Raw genomic sequence first — 19394 nt, forward strand, 5'->3', positions numbered from 1 at the left:
CTTTGCTAATAGTGCTGTTGTGTGTACATAGTGACCATGTGGGTCTGTGTACAAAAGATTGTCTTACAAATCATGCAAATTTAAGATCTCAGGGTAGCTACCGGAGATGTAATTCTTTTTTATATCACTTGTTCACTTATCATAAACATGTTGTGCTGTATTTTTAATCTCAGTTAATAATTTTGACTAATTAAAAAAAATGCAATGCAGAAATTGTTCAAGATCTTAAGGCACCTTTTCTTTGCTCTTTTTAAAGGCATGGCTATGAAAAGCCCACCCCAATCCAAGCCCAAGCTATACCTGCAATTATGAGTGGACGTGATTTAATTGGCATTGCTAAAACAGGAAGTGGAAAAACTATTGCTTTTCTGTTGCCCATGTTCAGACACATCATGGATCAGAGACCACTAGAAGAAGGAGAGGGTCCAATAGGTACAGACAACATGATAGTAACATTCTTTTGAATGCCATGGTGTTCCCATGTGCAGGCTAATCATTTAATGAATCAAACATGAACTTGGGAAGTGAACTGTGAGAGGAAATGTCTGCCTATGCTATACATTTGTTGTTTCACTATTAAATCTGGTAACTGTTTTCTTCTTGACAGAGGGAGGGGAAGATCCCAGAGTTCTAGCTCTGTGATTTACAGGTGTATTCGAACAAGCATTCTTTGTTTCATTTCACTTTTGACCCTCATTTTGATTGTTGCACATTTCCTGAACATAGGTGGTCCATTCTCCCTTGAACGACAAGCTGGTGCTTTTTCTTAGTAAACTCTGAAGCTGTTTAGTTGTACCTCATACCTTAATATATTTGATGGGGTGTTTGGGGAAGAAGGTGAGTGGGTGGAACCTTGGATCATAAACTAATCCAAACTTATTTATACTAGAATGCCTGCAACACAGAAGCAAAGCATATATTAATATGTTCAATTAAAAAAATACAAGATTGTGTCTTAACAGGAAGAGAACTGGTATTTGCCTTGTTTCTTTACACACTGTTACATTGTATATAAAATCCTATTCATCTGTAAAATATCTGTTACCATAACAAAGTAGATTTCTTTCATAGAAGAGAGTTTTACCATTCTAGAATTTCTTTTGTAGATGGAAATCTTACTCTACCTTCTAAGCATAATTTGCTGGAAGTAAAGTGCTGAAATTGGTGAGAATTGCTTATCGGTAAAGAATCAAGAGTTTTGTAATTACACTTCTAATCTTCGTTCTTTTCAGCTGTCATTATGACTCCTACTCGAGAGCTGGCTTTACAGATTACAAAGGAGTGTAAGAAGTTTTCAAAGACACTTGGGGTTAGAGTTGTGTGTGTATATGGAGGAACAGGAATAAGTGAGCAGGTACCTATGAAACTTGTGTTTTTACTCACAGTATTTTTATTTGTGTTGCCATCAGTGCAAAGTTGGTTTGGAACTCTTTTTCTTTCTTAGGTGTCAAGTAGCTTCTCTGTATCTTAGTTGTTAATTTAGGGAACTTTAAGGTACTTTGTTGGATCCAGAGATGAATGAGTAGGACTCGATTCATTCAGTGGTCTTTGTTGGCTTCTCCTTGCTGCAGTCCCCTGGCCTCAGCTGGAGGGACAAGGCACCCCCTAGAATAGTATGGGATCAAGAGTTTCTCTTTTTTCTCTGCTGTGTGCATTAGCAAACAAAATATGTGCCTATTCTGGTTAAATTTTCTGGACTTCCAATTTTGTTGTTGAACCCAGAGCTGTTGTGTTGACTGCAGAGTTGCTTTCACAATTTATATAATAATTTGTTTTCCGCCTTTCATATTTGGGACATGCCACACTTAATAATTCACAAGAAATGGAAGGTACACACAGGCTGTCCAGTCCAAACTCTGCCACAAAACAGAGCTCCCCCCGATCAACCTACAGTATCGCAATATGTCACAGGGAGTGGAGTACCATAGTAAGGTGTCTGCAAGCATCTTACTATGCATTGATTTGTTTTAGCTGTCTCATACAAATGAGTCAAATCAGATGCTGCAGGGGAATATTACCCCCAAATAGAGAAACTGTGTAACACAACTTTTAATGTTTGTAGCTGAGGAAATTAATATTAAATCACTGATGATTGGAATAAATTGTTTAAATGCTGTTGATAATGTCATAGGCATTATAAATTTTAATTTTCCTTTGCTTATTTATAACCAGATTGCTGAACTGAAAAGGGGTGCTGAAATAATAGTTTGCACGCCTGGCCGTATGATTGACATGTTAGCAGCTAATAATGGTAAGAAGAGACTTTTTCAGTTAATGATATTCTTCTATGTTAAATTCGATTCTTTTTTCATAAGTGGAATTCTGGAAGTCATGTGTCTATTGAAGCTGTGATATCTAATATGGTGAAGTAGTCATAAAAATGGTTCTTTTCAGTACCTTAGCTGTGCGTCTTAAAAAGTTTGAAGGACAGTAACTCTTAAAGATTGTTTTTAGAACAAATACATGAATTTTAGATTGATATCTCAACTTCAAAATTGACTTACTCAGGATAACTGCTTATTATTTTGAAGTTATGCTGCCTGTGTGATGCTTGTTGACATTAATGCAACATAGCCATTTGCTTTTGTTGAAAAAATTAACTGCCCATTTCTAAATTGGAATAAACCCACAGTATGTTTTCAGTAAAAATTGAAATCCCTCTCCTGTAAGTTTTCCTTCTTAGCACAAATCAATGTACAAAACTGAGATATTGCAGCTTTAAAATGCTTTTCAGTTTTGCATGCTTGTCAGATAATGTTTGATCTGTTTAAATATTGTACTTCACAACCTCTGCTAAACTGTTGACATTTGACTTCTGTGGAAAAAGTTCCTTCAAGAATTATAGAACTGGGCTTCCAAGACTAAGCCATCAAAGGTAGGTATATCAATGCAGTTCCCAAGTAATGTACACTTTTAGGAGCTGAATAACTAATGAAAATGCTATCAATTTAAAATAGGATATTAACATGTTCCATCTGTATTTATACCTGAAGAAGGAAACATCTGCCTTTTATTCGCCTTGAATTAGCTATCTTAAAAACCTCATTAAAACAACATTTCCTTCTCCAGATCTTTTAAAAAAGCTATCTCCTTGCTTCAAAATAACTAAACTGTGTGTTGCTGCCCTTGCATCTAGCTCAGTCCAGCATCTGAATGGCTATCAGTAGTTCAGATGAAATACCAATCTTCTCTATAATCATTACTTGGAATGGAAATGACTTAGGGCTCTTTGCAGAATTGAAGAATCACCTGAAAGAACAGTGGCAGAGCATATTCCTTGTCTATGCTGTAAACTGTACCTCTGAACTTCCTATAAGATTTCTGCTCTGCTTGGATTCAGTGGAGGTTGGGGAGGCTTCTTTTCCTGTCTTCTCTTTGTCCTTGTTATAGCCTAGAGGTATATAAAGCAGTGACACTAGTGGTTAAGCCCTGTTCTTAAGGTTTTAAACTTTTATAATTCCCCAGTTTTGAGGGTTTAAGGTTTTGGTCTTTAAAACTCAAAAGTGCTCTCTCATAATTCCAAATTACATGGAATTGCATATGTATGATTCCTCCCTCTGCCTCATTTTTACCCCCTGTGCTATAGGCGCAATGCTGCATGACCACCTGTAGCGGCAGGGGCATGAGGTTGTTGCAGCTTGGGGAGGGGGGCACCACTGGCATATGCAATGTGTCCATAGAAATGCCTTCTGCTTACACATGTGGATCTTTGGTTCCATGATGTAGTGTAGAATGGCTACTTTTCTCACATTTTAAGTATATCTTACATTTTGTATTGGAACTTCTGAAAGATAATCTGTTATAATTTATTTTAAAGACAATTCTTTGGGTTTAGATAATTACATAAAATGAAAGACATACTGTGCTTAGATCCATTTGTCACTATGACTGGGATGGCTGCTTTAGATTGCATTAATTTTAAGCATCTGTAGGTGTGGAAATTTTTGTTTGTACAGTTTCCTCTACTTGTTATTAGTTGCTATCTAGAAATGTTTGTCTTTATTAACAGTGTGAGAAGTGCTGCTTCTGATTAAAACAGTGACAAAGCTCTAATTACCTTCAGTGTGGTTACTTTCATCTATCATTAATATTTCAAATTAAAATCTACCTGGAGGCTTTTGTAAGGCTGCTTCAGTTAGCACTTGAACTTTGCCTTCCACACATGCGCTGTAATCTCTAATATGTTTTTTTCTAGGTGGCGCTCACAGATAGTGGCTGATGTGGCTCGTTGCTTCACCTCAGTCTTAGTTTTATGATGTGTTTTGGTGAGGGCTGTTTTCTGAATTTTACAGGTTCTCCTGGCCCTGAACTGGTATGCAAGAGAAGAGTTTGACAAAAGAATGGGCCTTGTGCATCAATATACAATAGCCAAAATGTCTGTGACTGGAACAAGAGATAAGGCATTTAGTGAATTGCTTTTCTAAAATAAACATAACTTTTAAATGTTTGTTTAGACACTAGTCAGAATATGTACCATTTTATTTACATTTGCTGTTGAGGAAAAAAGATTTATTCTTGTTTCCCTTTATTTTTCTCTCTCCTTATCATAGGTCGGGTGACAAATCTTCGGAGAGTGACGTATGTTGTCCTTGATGAAGCTGATAGAATGTTTGATATGGGCTTTGAGCCTCAGGTGAGAATGGGAAATCATTAAGCTGCAGCAAGTTCTTTGGTTAAGGCTATGAAGTTGTTAAGTGTAGAACATCTTTTTAGTTCTGCCCTGTGCTGGCATTGCTCTTCACTATCAAGCAGAAGGTCCTGCTTTTCTAATGACTAGCATATAGTTTAGAACTGGGATGGATAACCTTAGATCCAGAGGACAAATGCAGCCCTCCAGGCCTCTCTCTTTGGCCTTTGGGACTCTCCCCAGACTGCATCCTTCACCGTCCATGTAAGGTTCTGTATTGAATGAGTGAAAATGCAAATATCTTGACTTTGAGAGTGTTGATGTTAACTCCCTCCTTATGCCTATAATAGGTTATGCGCATTGTAGACAATGTGAGACCTGATCGCCAGACTGTTATGTTCTCTGCTACCTTCCCAAGAGCCATGGAGGCTTTAGCTCGTCGAATATTAAATAAGCCAATTGAAGTCCAGGTTGGTGGAAGGAGCGTTGTCTGTTCTGATGTGGAACAAAAAGTGGTAAGTGACAGGAGTGTCTGCTGCATTGGTGACAAACAGTTCAAAAGACAATAGTAAAGGTAAAACTATACATTCAATACAGCTTCACCTCTGGACATTAACTTTTACAAAGTAGGGAATAGTGATTATGTTTATCCTTGTCTTACATGGCTTTGCTTAGGCTTACCAAAATATCTCATAGTGATGAAATTTATTTTTTTCCTTTCACCAAGGATACTATTTGTATATTTGTCTTATAGCAGCAGTCCAGGCTCTGAGGTGTTGTGCCAGGAAGCTCATAAAATGAGCAGGGAGCTTCCTTTGCTAATAGGAAGGAGCACATCCCTTCGCATCAAGACAGGGATTGAAACGTAGCCCAAAAACTGGCAGAGCAATACTCTTCTGCCAGAGCTCTTATGTTTCAGAGTGGAATGTGGCATTCTCAGAAAGATAAGTCTGATAATGGCTCTCTAAATGGCATCCTGTATGATGTCTATCAGCTATAGAGCCAAGGGCAAGGATTCAAATTCACTAATAGGCAAAACCCTTTGCGGTTTAAGAACATACCTATAGCCAACAGGTATCTCTATCAAACTTTAAAAAGCAGGGAAATTGGGCAGCTATAGTGAATGCACCAGGGTCCTCTCTGAGATGTACTGCCCTACAAATTTGTCAAAATGCAGACACAATGTGGGTTGGTCTTTCACAGTCCAATCCACTTCCTGTGTAGCAGAATTTGGTAATATGCCTCTGAGCATATGGTGAGTGGTGGCAACACCTGCCATCTCCAAAGATGGAGAATTATATTTTTATATGTTTGTTGGTGTTCTTCTTACTTAGCTTCTTTCCTGTGTTACTACTTTATGTATTCCGTAAAGCCTTAAAGACCTGGCTCTTTCAACAGGCCTTTGGGATCTCCGGGGAGGGTTAATTACGGTGACTGAAATGCCTCCTACCCTGTTTTAATATTGTTGCTGCTGTATTATTCTCATACTGTTTTTTATTGTATTATTGTATTTTATCTCATTGTGTTTTAACTGTTTTGTACGTCGCCTAGAGTGGCCTTTGGCCAGATAGGCGACACAGAAATTAAATTTATTATTATTATTATTATTATTACTGTTTCTACAGAGAAAATTATATTTCTCTCATTATTCATCCTAGAGATCTGTGTCAAATTTATTTTTATTAATTTCAAAGCCTTTTTATTGGTCAATGCCATATGATGGTGAAGGCAGCCTTTTGTGTTTCAAACTGGAGGTTATGTTCTATTTCTGTTTTGGGTGCATTAACAGTTGAATCTGAACCTGCAGTTTGATGTTGATTACCACATGTTGCTACTTCAGCAATGACTCTAGCTGTTGGGAAAAACAAACTTGGCCTGCCCAAGATCCATGTTTTCAGCCTGCTATGCTTAAACCACTCCAGGAAAGGTGGGCATGGTTAATTAAAAACATAAAGCGCTCCTAGAATTTTGCTGGAATATATTTCACCTTCCACTGTTTTATCTTGTGCAAACTGAGATACTCCTCATGTCCATTGGAAACTATTCTGCAGAATAGTCAGTGCCATTATTCCACAATTGTTTTTGTAGCGTTTTTAGTGTTGCAAAGTGTTGCTGTACTTCGCATATTCACAGAAACAGAAGCAAAAGAAAATGATTTACTATAGGAAACTTCATTAAAATGGCAAAGTAAATCAAACATATTTAAAGTGATTATCTGAACTCTTATCAACTGTCTTAATAGTGTTGCTTCCTCCCTGCTAAAACAAGATCAGCACAGCGCAGGTCCTGTTTCTGTTATCTGGGCTGACTGCAGGTGTTGCCACAACTCACCATATGCTCAGAGGCACATGTTACCAAATTCTTCCAAGCTACACAGGAAGTGGATTGGACTGTGAAAGACCAACCCAAATTGTGTTTGCATTTTGATAACTTTGTAGGGCAGTCCAATATCTCAGAGAGGAGGTCAGGTCTCCTGCTCCCCTGGTGCATTCACTATAGCTGCCCAACTTCCCTGCTTTTTAAAGTTTGATAGAAATATCTGTTGGCTATAAGTATGTTCTTAAACCACAAGGTTTTTTGCCTATTAGTGAATTTCTCTGCTTTTAAATCCAGGAGGTAAGAAATGGGATCCTGTGCAAGTTTGCTGAGAATTGATTGATCATTTGCATGCTTAGTGAGTTCAGAGGGATTCACTCCCCTGTACTCATGCTTAGGATAGGTGAAACTGACCACAGGATGGGGGGGGGAGGAAGAGGGCAGTTTGATCATTTGCATGTTTATTGAGTTCAGTGGGATTTACTCCCGTGCAATCATGCTTAGGATCGGTAAAACTGACCATGGGGAGGGAGGCCTGGAGTGGGGGGGGGAGAGGAGAGGAGGAAGGGAGAGGGGAGGGGAAAGGCAGGTCTGATCATTTGCATGCTTATGGAGTTCAAGGGGTTTACTTCTGTGGAGACATGCTTGGGATAGGTGAAACTGACCGAGGAGGAGGGGGAGCAGAAGGAGTGGGATGGGGAAGGAGGGGATTGGAAGGGAAGGGGGAGGTAATGGGCAAAAGGGAGGTGATGGGAGGGAGAAGGAGGGGGAGGGCAAGTTTGATCATTTGCATGCTTATTGAATTCAGTGGCATTTACTCCTGTGCAATCATGCTTGAAAATGAATTGGACTTCCTTCAAATCAATTCTGACTTATGGCAACCCTATGAATACGGTTTTCATGGTAAGCGGTATTCAGAGGTGGTTTTACCATTGCCTTCCTCTGAGGCTGAGAGTCAGTGACTGGCCCAAGTTCACCCAGTGAGCTTCATGGCTGTGTGGGGATTTGAACCCAGGTCCTAGTCCTAGGAGAGGTAAAACCGATCATGGGGGAGGAGGAGGGTGAGGGAAAGCAAGAGGGGGAAGGAGGGGATTGGAAGGGTGAAGGAAGGCAAGAGGGAGGGGATAGGAGGAGGGGAGGGCAGGTTTAATCATTTGCATGCGTTTTGAGTTCAGTGGGATTTTCTCCTGTGCAATCATGCTTAGGATAGGTGAAACTGACTTGGGGGGAAGGGGCAGGGGCGGGGAGGGGAGGGGAAGGAGATTGGGTGGGTGGGCACTGGGTAGAGGAGAAGCTCCTTTCCAAAAGGAAAACATGAACAGTATGATTCTTTTTCAGCGTTTCCCCCCCCTTTTTATTCTACAGCAGGCACATGTACCCTCCCACCCAAATTTAAACCAACACTGTCCCTGGCCACATCCACACCAGACCTTTATTTCACTTTAGACAGTCATGGCTTCTCCCAAAGAATCCTGGGAAATGTAGTTAATGAACGGTGCTGAGAGTTGCTAGGAGGTGCCCTATTTCCCTCACAGAGCTTCAATCAGAGCAGCTGACTGTTAAACCACTCTGGCCACTGGAGCTCTGTCAGTGGAATAGGAGTCTTCTCTCAGCACCCTTCAGAAACTACAATTTCCAGGATTCTTTGGGGGAAGCCATGACTATCTCAAGTGAAATCAAAGTCTGGTGTGAGTGTGGCCCCCTGATTAGGCAAGCCCAGCAGCTGTGAGTCTGACTTTGAGAACACTGACAGATGGTTCTTATTGAGCATGCCTGGCATTATCACTGACTTCAATGCTAAATTTCTTAAATTAATTAAAAATCAGCTAGGGAATTTTTTAACTTTTAAACTGCAGAAGATGAAGGTCAGAGTATGGAGCAAGGTCAGTAATAGGATTACAGGTACTCTGTGAACATGGCTGATTTTTAATTAATTTCAAAAAAAAGTATGAGAACTCTGACAAAAAAAGTCCAAAAGGGTCTGTTTTTTTCCTGTGTTTTTACAATTTGAACTCTTGATTCTCTGTTTTGTGTATCGCAGTGAAAATTGAGTGTTGTTAAGCAAGCATTTCTGAGTTCAGGACTATATGCTTTGTAAAGTTTTGTTTTGAAATGAGCTTATGGGAAGCATCAGAATGGCATGGGGGGTATTTTCAATTTAACATTGCGGAATGTGAAAAATCCATGCTGACTATAGTATACAGCCACTCTTTGTGGCTGTATACTACTATGTAGCTAATTTTGTAAGTTGAAGCTGTCATGAAAGGTTTTATTTATTTATTATTTGATTTATATCCTGCCCTTCCTTCCAGTAGGTGCCCAGGACGGCAAAAGGTTATTTGTAATATGCTAGGAGTGTGGTTTGAGTTGAGAGAAATTTTTGAAAAAGTCCACCTATCTGTCATAAGCCTTTGTGTGATTCTGACGAGCTCTTTGAATCCTAACGAAAGGTAGTGGCCCAGCTCTTTATTGTACTTCCTTTGTAGTAGGCTGACTCCTCACCCCCCAGGCAAGAGAAACAGAACAGAACCTTGTCCCATTTGCTAGATGCAGCTGTAGATTTTCAGGCAAAATTTAGCAATTTGTAAAAATTCAAACAAGAATCATGGGGTTGAGATGGTAGAGAAATGTGTATTGATGGGCTTGTCAGGTTGACTGTTTGATTTTTTACTGCCAATTTATTTGGAAACCAGTTAAAGAAATTCTGGGTGAGATACTTTCTCCCTGATATATGTTGCTCTTTCAGATTGTCATAGAGGAAGAGAACAAGTTCTTGAAGTTACTTGAATTATTAGGACATTATCAGGAACAAGGAGCTGTCATTATATTTGTAGATAAACAAGAACATGCTGATGGATTGCTGAAAGACTTAATGAGAGCCTCTTATCCCTGCCTGTCACTTCATGGAGGTAGTAGATACTCTTCATTCTTTTTATCTATATAAACAGAGCACTGAAGCCTGAATAATGATGTTCCTCATCATCCATGTTATATGTCGTCTGCAGGTATTGACCAGTATGACAGAGACAGCATAATTAATGATTTTAAGAGTGGAGTGTGCAAACTTCTTGTGGCCACGTCTGTGGCAGCCCGAGGTCTTGATGTAAAACATCTTGTGCTTGTGGTCAACTACAGCTGTCCCAATCATTATGAGGATTATGTGCACAGAGCAGGCAGAACTGGACGAGCTGGCAACAAAGTACGTATGCAATATTTTAAAAATAAAGTGCTTAAAACTACTCTGATTAAGATGGTTTTTTTGGAGGTGGAAAAGTTTGTATAAAAGTGTAGGTGGATCAGTTTTAAATAAAGCTGATTTAAAATGTTTAATCTAAATCATTGTATAAATCACCAAGAGAAATAAATAAATCATTTACATAATTTCCCAATTTGAAATTTGTGATTTCTGGGCAAGTATGCATTCCAACTGGTAACTCTTGATATTAGTGTTAGTATTTTGGTTTGCAACTAAATAAAGCCATTGTAACCTCAGTGCATAATTCAAAACTATTTGGATGTGCATCCCAAGTGCCTTTTGTACTGTAGAATTGTATCTGCTTATAGGCAAGGCATATACAGTGAAGCTAAGCGAGGTCACTGCAGTCCTATACCAATTTACCAGGGAGTTAGCCTCACTGAACTCAGTGGAACACTCATTCATGTTGCATTAAACTATGCTTGAAGTATGTGTGGAGCATCTTTCAGGATACCTGAAAGACCGTCTTACCCCTTATATACCCAGTTGATCACTGCGCTCTGCAGATGAGGGCCTCCTGCAGATACCATCTTATCAGGAGGTCCGTTCTGTACAACATAGGAAACGGACCTTTAGTGTGGCAGCACCTACCCTGTGGAATTCCCTCCCTTTGAATATTAGGCAGGAGCCATCTCTGCTATCTTTTTGGTGCCTTTTGAAGACTTTCCTCTTTCAACAACCTATCTCAGTCTGCGTCTGTGTTAGAATTGCTTTTAATATGTTTTCTTTAATAATGTTTTTAACCCTTTTTTAAAAAAAAACACGGATGTTTTTAAAGCTTTTAAAAAATGTTTTTAATGTTGTTTTGTTTTAATATATTTTAAGGTCTTTTTATGATGTTTTAAAGTGTGTTTAAAATAAATAAATAAATAAATTTAGCTCTTCTGTTTGCAGCCCTGGGCTCCTGCTGGGAGGAAGGGAGGGATATAAATAAAAAATAAATAAATATTTCGCATTAAGTTCCAATTCCTTTTTAAATGAGGTTCTGAAACTATTATAACTGAAACAGAAAAATAAAAAAATCAGATTTAAAATTTTAAAATCCTGGGTTTTATGGAGTCATGGGCTGCTGGGGTTGTGCTTGGCCAGTGAGACTTTGTTTCCTCTCCTCTCCCCTGTGCAGTCCCAAAATCTGCTCCAGAGGGTTCCCAGACCTGAGCTAATTTTGAGGGTGCATGAGGGACTGAAGGGGACAGAAGAGGAAACTCCATTATGTACATGGAAATTCATTGCTTTAGTGGAGTTGTAGCATTGAATATGTCCTCTCTTGCATTACAAAAAAAGGACATTTGTCTATCCTGGAATGCTGTCATGTCCTGTTGAAACCTTAGCAATAAAGCTGTGATGCAATGCAAGGCAGTGACTACATTCCCATTTATTCATTTGGGTATCAGAAATGTGCCACAAGAGAGAGACAGAAACTGATGTCCAGTGACTGCTGTTCTTAGTTCTCACCAGATTTGTTTGTTATATACTTAACTATCCCAAAACAGTGAATTAGGTTTTGCACAATAGAGAATGTTGGTCCTAAAGTATAACTGCCTCCAAAGCTTACGCATAATATTTTATTAATAGGGTTATGCATATACGTTCATTACTGAAGATCAAGCACGGTATGCTGGTGATATAATTAAAGCTTTGGAGTTGTCAAGTAATCCAGTTCCTTCTGAGCTGGAGAAGCTTTGGAATGACTTCAAAGATCAGCAGAAGGCTGTAAGTAATCCATCTTTCTGTTGTTTTTTCAGCTTATATACTTAAATTCTGATAATGTTTGTGCAAGAAGAAAGCAGTTGTTAAATACACTTCAGTTGGACACCTATTGGACATAGTTTTAATGTGGCTTTTAAAGTTACTGAAGCATGAGTCCTGCTGTAGAACCTGCCTGTTATAACACTGTGTGAACTCATGTGCGAGTAGCTATTGGTTCTTGAATCCAACCTGTAGTTTTAAAGTTTAGAAGCCATTCTGTAGAGTTAGGCCTGGTAATAATATAATGAGAATGAGGAAATAGAATGTAATTGACTTCAGACTGCAGGTTGGGAGATGTCATACTTGAATGCTTTTCTGCATAAAAACTACCCCGCAAGTAGAAACCTAGAAAAGGGAGTGGTCTGTGTTAGATCTTTTTGTTGGATTTCTGTTTTTTGTACATAGAGAGCACTAAAAATGTCTAGTGTACCATTCCATTCTTTAGGTTAGGCCTCAACGTATAGGTTGAAAAGCATAGTACATAATAGTAATTTCATTTTGAGTTTTTTCTTAAAATGCTGCTTTTATGAACACACTCCCTGTATTTTTAGACTTTGAGTATGTATGGAAATACCTAAAAGAATAAGGGTTCAGTGGGTTTGTTCTCTGTGTTGTACAGTTGCAGCAGAATATCTGTTTTAGGATGAAAGCTATTTTTATATTTGTTTTACGTGTATATCTGTAAATTTTTCTTTTTCTTTTCTGTGCCTGGAGTTTTTCCTCTGTGTTATGGGTGCTTAGCAGCACTCTTAGCAGGATCAGTTCCCCACCATTTAAAAATAAGCAAATATTGAAATCTTTGCAATAAACATGTTAAAAAAGAAGTCTGACTTTTACACATATGGAGTGATTTCTTAACAAGGATATTTTTCTTTTAGGAGGGAAAGACAATTAAAAAGAGCAGTGGATTCTCTGGGAAAGGATTCAAGTTTGATGAAACAGAGGAGGCTTTGGCTAATGAGAGAAAGAAATTACAAAAAGCTGCACTTGGCTTGCAAGATTCAGATGATGAAGATACAGCTGTTTCAGTAAGCATTTAAATTTACTTCTTAGTTAAGCATTCACTTAATGTATAAACATAGTTCCTATAGAATTGTGACTCATTTTTTGTGCTTTTGTTCATCTGACTGATTTCATAGAAACGTTGTAGTTTCTTGTCAGCTGAATGTCCACTTTAAAATACAAGTAGAAGGGTTTTTTGGCATTCAGATGTTTCTTTTTCATTAAATTGAAATAGTGAATACAGGATGACATCCAATGTCACTCAAGTGGAGTTGCCCTTTCTCTGTGCACCCCAAATTTTAGTCCAGATGGTTGGAAGATACTCTGGAGCAGATTTTGGGAGTATAGGAAGAGTACAAGAGTTGCTGCCCCGGGCTTCTGCTGAGGGGAAGGGCAGGATACAAATAAAATAATAAATAAATAAATACAAGGTTGAGGAGAGGAACAGGAAGTCATGTTTCACAAATGGAAGTCCATCACACCGTTGGTCAGACATCATTGGATGTTACCCACTATTTATAACAAGGTCTTGTAATACCTTAAAGTCTAACAGACTTATTATGCATAAGGTTTTGTGGACTAGAGTGCAGTACACTTCATCAAGGCATCTCATAGAGTAGATTCTAATCATGAAAGCTTATACCATTATATATTTGTTAGACTTTAAGGTGCCACAAGGCTCTTTGTTGTTGTTTTGCTGCAAGAAACTAATTTAGCTACCTTTCGGGAAACTGTTTATAATGAAAGTCATGCATGGTTTTTCAAGTCTTGATAATTTTTCTGTAATCTTTCGCCCAAAGTGAAACTGTCAACACCTCAGGCAGATTATTTGAATTTCTTTTAAGTGCTGCTTCTTGCTTTTATTTATATATCATTCCCAAAAATTGAAATTACATTGATTTTTATTTTTTAATAGATTGATGAGCAGATTGAAAGCATGTTCAATTCAAAGAAAAGAGTTAAAGACATGGCATCATCTGGTGGGACATCTAATGTTCCTGCCCCGACAGCAGGAAATGCAGAAAAATTAGAGATTGCTAAGAGATTGGCATTGAGAATCAATGCACAGAAGAATCTTGGAGCCGAGGCACAAGTATTGGTCTCTTTTCAATTTAAGGTCACCCTTTTTTTTTTTACAAAGCAAACATTTTTAAACGTATATTGTATATGTTATCTTTTGCTGACTGCATCCAGTAGAATCCTCAGTATCTGGACACCCCTAAAAGACAAGCATATTTCTAGCGGGGTCAGAAAAGATACAGACATTGTTTATAGAAGTGTGTGTTAATATCTGCTTAATTTTGATTTGCATTCATACAGATATGAAATCATACAGTCCAAGTTAAGTACTCTTGAGAAAGGAGTACAAATCCATATTCCTGTTAGTGACTTTGTGTAGTCCTGTACATGTAACTGTCCCAGGAGTGATGTATTTATTTTGAATAACCACTTCAACAGAGATGGGGAACCCCTGGATCCTCAGATATTGCTGAACAGTCTAGGAATTTGATGACCTGGTAGCAAAGCAGAGGGATGCATTAGGTATAGGTTGCCTGAAAAGCACGCCATATATGGGAGGTCCAGATAATTGAATTTTTACTGTGTATCTCTTGGCAATGTTTGAAGCGTTCTTGATGTGACTGTTGATGCAGAAATTCAAGAATATTAGTGCCAATAACTGGGCCTAGTACAAAAGGTATAAATATCTTAATATTTTTAACAATCCTTAAAGTTCTCATTCACATTTTTTGATATGCAAACATGCCTCTTTAGAAGGAAAGTATAAATACCTTGTGGAATGTTATTTCTGCATGAACAGATTTTTTATGGTTGCCTGTTGGCATGCTCAAGAACAGGCATTATTGAATAAAAATGTAGTGGTTTTCCTCATGCACATGTTTACATATGCATTACATTAAATCTTACGAAAAAACTCAATACATTTTTACTAAAACTTCAGTTCCAGATTTTGGACAGCAAAAAATAGCTGCCTATTTGGCTCCAGAGGAGATTTAATAAAATAGAGTAGTATGTTTGATGACCAAAAACGAAAGAAAAAAGGATGGGAAACTAGAAAAGGATGCATCAGTATTATTAACATGTATATATCAATGCTAGACCATCCCAACATATTTTGGATACAAGTTAATATCTAAAAATAGGTTGCAGTTCATACACTTTTTGCTCTTCAAAAGTTGCTTCATAGGTGGCACAGAGGCAGCATTTTGTTGACTGTGTGTGTGTATCATGGAGAACATGCCAGAATTACTAGTTAAAGTTCCCTGACATCCTTAAACAGGATTTCTTTCTCTACTGTTTGCAGCAATTCACTGGTCTTGTTTATCCCTTTGCAGGTGTTTTGACACTTTTTTTTTTTGCCTGAACTGTCACCTTCTCTGACTTACTACAGTAAGTTAGGGATCATAGAGAGAATGATACCATAATGTTAAATAGTCAAGCAAATTTGACTACATGGGAAATGGGGATAATGCCGCAGTGCCATCAGGGAGGGGAATAGGACATGCGCCCCTGTTGCTAAGGCAGCTGTGCTGACCCGCCCTATCTTTCTCTGCTGCAATGAAACTGCCACAGTGCAGCAAAATAGGATTCATTCCCATCGCTAAAGCACCTCGGTCACTTTTTCCTATCTTGTCATGGTGAGGTAATTTCATTGCCATGCAGCATGGCAAGAGAGAGTGTTGGCCCAGTTGTCTTGGTAACAGAGAGCATAAAAATGTTATGGAATTTATTTGCTGCTCTTTCAGCACAGACTCTGCACTGCTAACAAATCACAACATAAAATTAAACAGTAAAACTTTAGTTACAATCATAAATAAATAAATGCTGCAGAGCAATAAAAACATATTAAAAGCTTCTCCTCACCCTCTACGGCAAAAAGAGCAACAAATTAAATCAGCTAGTGAGTGATCAGTGACTGGTTGGGATCACTCTGAGAAGAAATAGTACCCTGTTTCAATTCAGCACCAATACATTTTCATAATGGCTCAAGATAGGCAGTAGCAGATGAAAGACATCTTGTCTATTTTATATTACTTTTCTGTGCAATGTATTGAGTCCTGTTGGTGCTTGTTCTTAAATTTTATGTTTGGGAATAGTTAATTTTGCTAATAAGTGGAGGGCTTTTTCTTATAAGTGAAGTCCCAGGTAGAACTAGGATGGAACCCCATTCCAAACATAGGGCAGGTTCCATGTAACTAGATGAATGCACGAAATGAATTTTTTAAACTGAGAGGAGTTCCAAATGCAGTTTTTAATATGGCATCAGAATTTTTTTGTACACCCCATTTCATTGAAACCCTTGGGCTCTTTGGATTTGTACCATTTGGTTGCTATCATAGGATAAGGAGTAATGATTTGGGGGCACACAACTACAGCTGTTTTCAGAAGTGCTTAATACTGTTTCAGGTTTTTTTTGTTATAAGAAAAATCATAAGAAAAAACCAAGCTCAACCTCTGCAAACAAGCCAACGCAATACAGTTGGGGTCATGTTTCTATAAATATTTGTATGTAAACCTGTGTAATATTGGATGAGAGTCTGCTAATGATTTTCAGTATTTTCTTATAACTACAAGCATAATCAGTAGCAAAATACTCTATTAGTGGCATCACCAGATGGTCAATATAGGAATCAAATTGATTATATAATTGGAAACAGAAGATGGCGAAGTTCCATACTCTCTGCAAAAACAAGACCAGGAGCAGACTGCGGTACAGATCATGCACTGATCGTATCGAAAATCAGAGTAAAGCTAAAGAAGAAGAACAAAGCAATCATAATGCCAAAATACAATTTAGATAACATCCCAGAAGAATATAAAGATCAAATAAGGAACAGGTTTGAGGCTTTAAATTTAGTTGACAGAGAACCAGAAGGACTATGGAGTGAAGTCAGAGACATTATCAGAGAAGAATGCAAAAAGACAATACCTCTAGTTAAAAAGAGAGAAAGACCCCAATGGATGACTGAAGAAACTTTTCAAATGGTTAAAGAGAGAAGGAAAGCAAAAGCAAAAGGAGATAAAAACACGGTCAGAACCCTAAATGGAACTATACAACAACTAGTATGTCTGTGTCAGAATTGTTTAATATGTTTTTAATAATGTTTTTAACCCTTTTTAAGGTTCTTTTTAAACCGTTTTTAATGCTGTTTTGTTTTAATGTTTCTTAAGATCTGTTTTTTTTTGGGGGGGCAATATCATTGAGCGAGTGGTGGCTAGCCAGTTGTCAGCACACTTGGATGAAACGGATTATTTGGATCCATACCAATCGGGTTTCAGGACTGGACATGGTACTGAAACAGCCTTGGTCGCTCTGGTGGATGATATGAGGAGGGCATTAGACAGGGGAGAATTCACCTTTCTTGTCCTCCTGGATCTCTCAGCGGCTTTTGATACCGTCGACCACGGTATCCTGTTAGATCGCCTGGAAGGATTGGGAATAGGAGGCACTGTTTTACAGTGGTTCCGTTCCTTTCTCTCTGACAGGCATCAACAGGTAGCATTGGGGGATGAGGTTTCAGACCCTTGGCCCCTCACTTGTGGAGTGCCACAGGGTTCTATCCTCTCTCCCATGCTATTTAACATCTATATAAAACCGCTGGGAGCTATCATCAGGAGTTTTGGGCTGCGGTGTCACCAATATGCTGATGACACGCAGCTCTACCTCTCTTTTAAATCCTCACCGGAGTTGGCTGTGGAGACCTTGTCCAAGTGCCTGGAATCCGTGAGTGGGTGGATGGGAAGGAACAGGCTGAAGCTTAATCCTGATGAAACCGAGGTGCTGCTCGTGGGTGACAGGGGAAGTTTGGGTGTTGTTGACCTGAGGCTTAATGGGGTGAGTTTACCCCTGAAGGATCAGGTCCGCAGCCTCGGGGTTGTTCTTGATTCCAAGCTGTCCATGGAGGCGCAGATTTCGGCAGTGAGCCGGGCAGCTTGGTATCAACTACACCTCATACGGAGGCTGCAACCCTACCTCCCTATTCATCAGCTCCCACTGGTAGTACATGCCCTGGTCACCTCTCGATTAGACTACTGCAATGTGCTGTACGTGGGGTTACCCTTGAAAACGGTCTGGAAACTACAACTGGTGCAGAATGCGGCGGCTCGGTTGCTTACAAACAGCCGCCGCCGCGATCACATCACACCAGTGTTATTTCATCTACATTGGCTTCCAGTTGTTTTCCGGGCCCAATTCAAGGTGTTGGTGTTAACCTTTAAATCCCTATACGGTCTCGGCCCAGTTTACCTGAAGGAGCACCTCCAGTACCACAAATTAAGCCGCGCGACTAGATCAGCCACGCAGGGCCTTCTCTCAGTTCCACCAACGAAAACAGCTAGGTTGGTGGGGACTAGAGAGAGGGCATTTTCAGTGGCGGCCCCCACTCTCTGGAACTCCCGTTTGATCTTCGCCATGCCCCTTCCCTGGATACATTTCGCCGAGCCTTAAAAACTTGGCTCTTTGGACAGGCCTTTGGGATCTCCGGGGTGGGCTAATTTTTCTGTGATTGTTTATTGTTTCTGATTGCCCTACATAGTTTTACACCTGCATTAGTGTTGACTGCATTGTATTTTATTCTGTAATTATATTGTATTTTATTGAATTTTAATATCTACGTCGCCTAGAGTGGCTTCGGCCAGATAGGCTACACAAAAATTAAATTTATTAATTTATTATGATGATGATGATGATGTTTTAGTTTTTTAGTGCTTTGTTTGCCGCCCTGGGCTCCTGCTGGGAGGAAGGGCGGGATACAAATTAAATAAATAATAGCATGTAGGGACAAAGAAAACTATTACAATAGTTATTGTATAGAAATAGAAAAGGACAACAAAATGGAAAGAACAAGAACCCTATTCCAAAAGATTAGAGAAATGAAAGGGAAATTTAAACCACGAGTAGGGATGTTGAATAATCAACAGGGGACACACTGACTGGCTGAGATGAAATAAAAGGATGATGGAAGCAATACACTGAAGAACTCTATAAAAGAGATGCAAGGATGACAGATTCATTCACGGAGGAGCCATATGATGAAGAACCAGAAATTTTAGAATGTGAGGTGAAAGCTGCTCTTAAAATTCTTGGAAGAAACAAATCACCAGGAACAGATGGCATACCAATAGAGGTGCTACAAGCTACTGAGACTGAATCTGTCCAAATTTTGACAAAAATTTGTCAAGAAATATGGAAAACTAAACAATGGCCCACAGACTGGAAGCGTTCAATATATATCCCAATTCCAAACAAAGGGGATCCCAGAGAATGCAGTAATTATCGAACTATTGCCTTAATATCCCATGCAAGTAAACTGATGCTCAAGATTCTACAACAAAGGCTCTTACCATATATGGAGCGAGAAATGCCAGACATCCAAGCTGGATTTAGAAAGGGAAGAGGCACCAGAGATCATATCGCAAACATAC

General features: G+C 38.9%; 1 protein-coding gene across 4 annotated transcripts in view; it reads left to right on the plus strand.

The window, feature by feature from the left end:
- Positions 1-19394, plus strand: part of DDX46 (DEAD-box helicase 46) — a 53648-nt gene that overhangs the window by 16274 nt on the left and 17980 nt on the right. For 2 of the 4 annotated variants that reach the window (XM_061617147.1, XM_061617149.1), the window contains exons 11-20: positions 257-432; positions 1233-1354; positions 2173-2251; positions 4551-4633; positions 4978-5142; positions 9690-9852; positions 9949-10142; positions 11775-11912; positions 12827-12976; positions 13867-14067. In XM_061617147.1, coding sequence (XP_061473131.1) covers positions 257-432; positions 1233-1354; positions 2173-2251; positions 4551-4633; positions 4978-5142; positions 9690-9852; positions 9949-10142; positions 11775-11912; positions 12827-12976; positions 13867-14067 — 1471 coding nt within the window. The remainder of the gene's footprint in view (positions 1-256; positions 433-1232; positions 1355-2172; positions 2252-4550; positions 4634-4977; positions 5143-9689; positions 9853-9948; positions 10143-11774; positions 11913-12826; positions 12977-13866; positions 14068-19394) is intronic. The other 2 variants (XM_061617148.1, XM_061617150.1) reach the window with 1 other exon arrangement.

Source organism: Rhineura floridana, chromosome 3 (assembly GCF_030035675.1).
Source record: "Rhineura floridana isolate rRhiFlo1 chromosome 3, rRhiFlo1.hap2, whole genome shotgun sequence".
Classification (NCBI taxonomy): domain Eukaryota; kingdom Metazoa; phylum Chordata; class Lepidosauria; order Squamata; family Rhineuridae; genus Rhineura; species Rhineura floridana.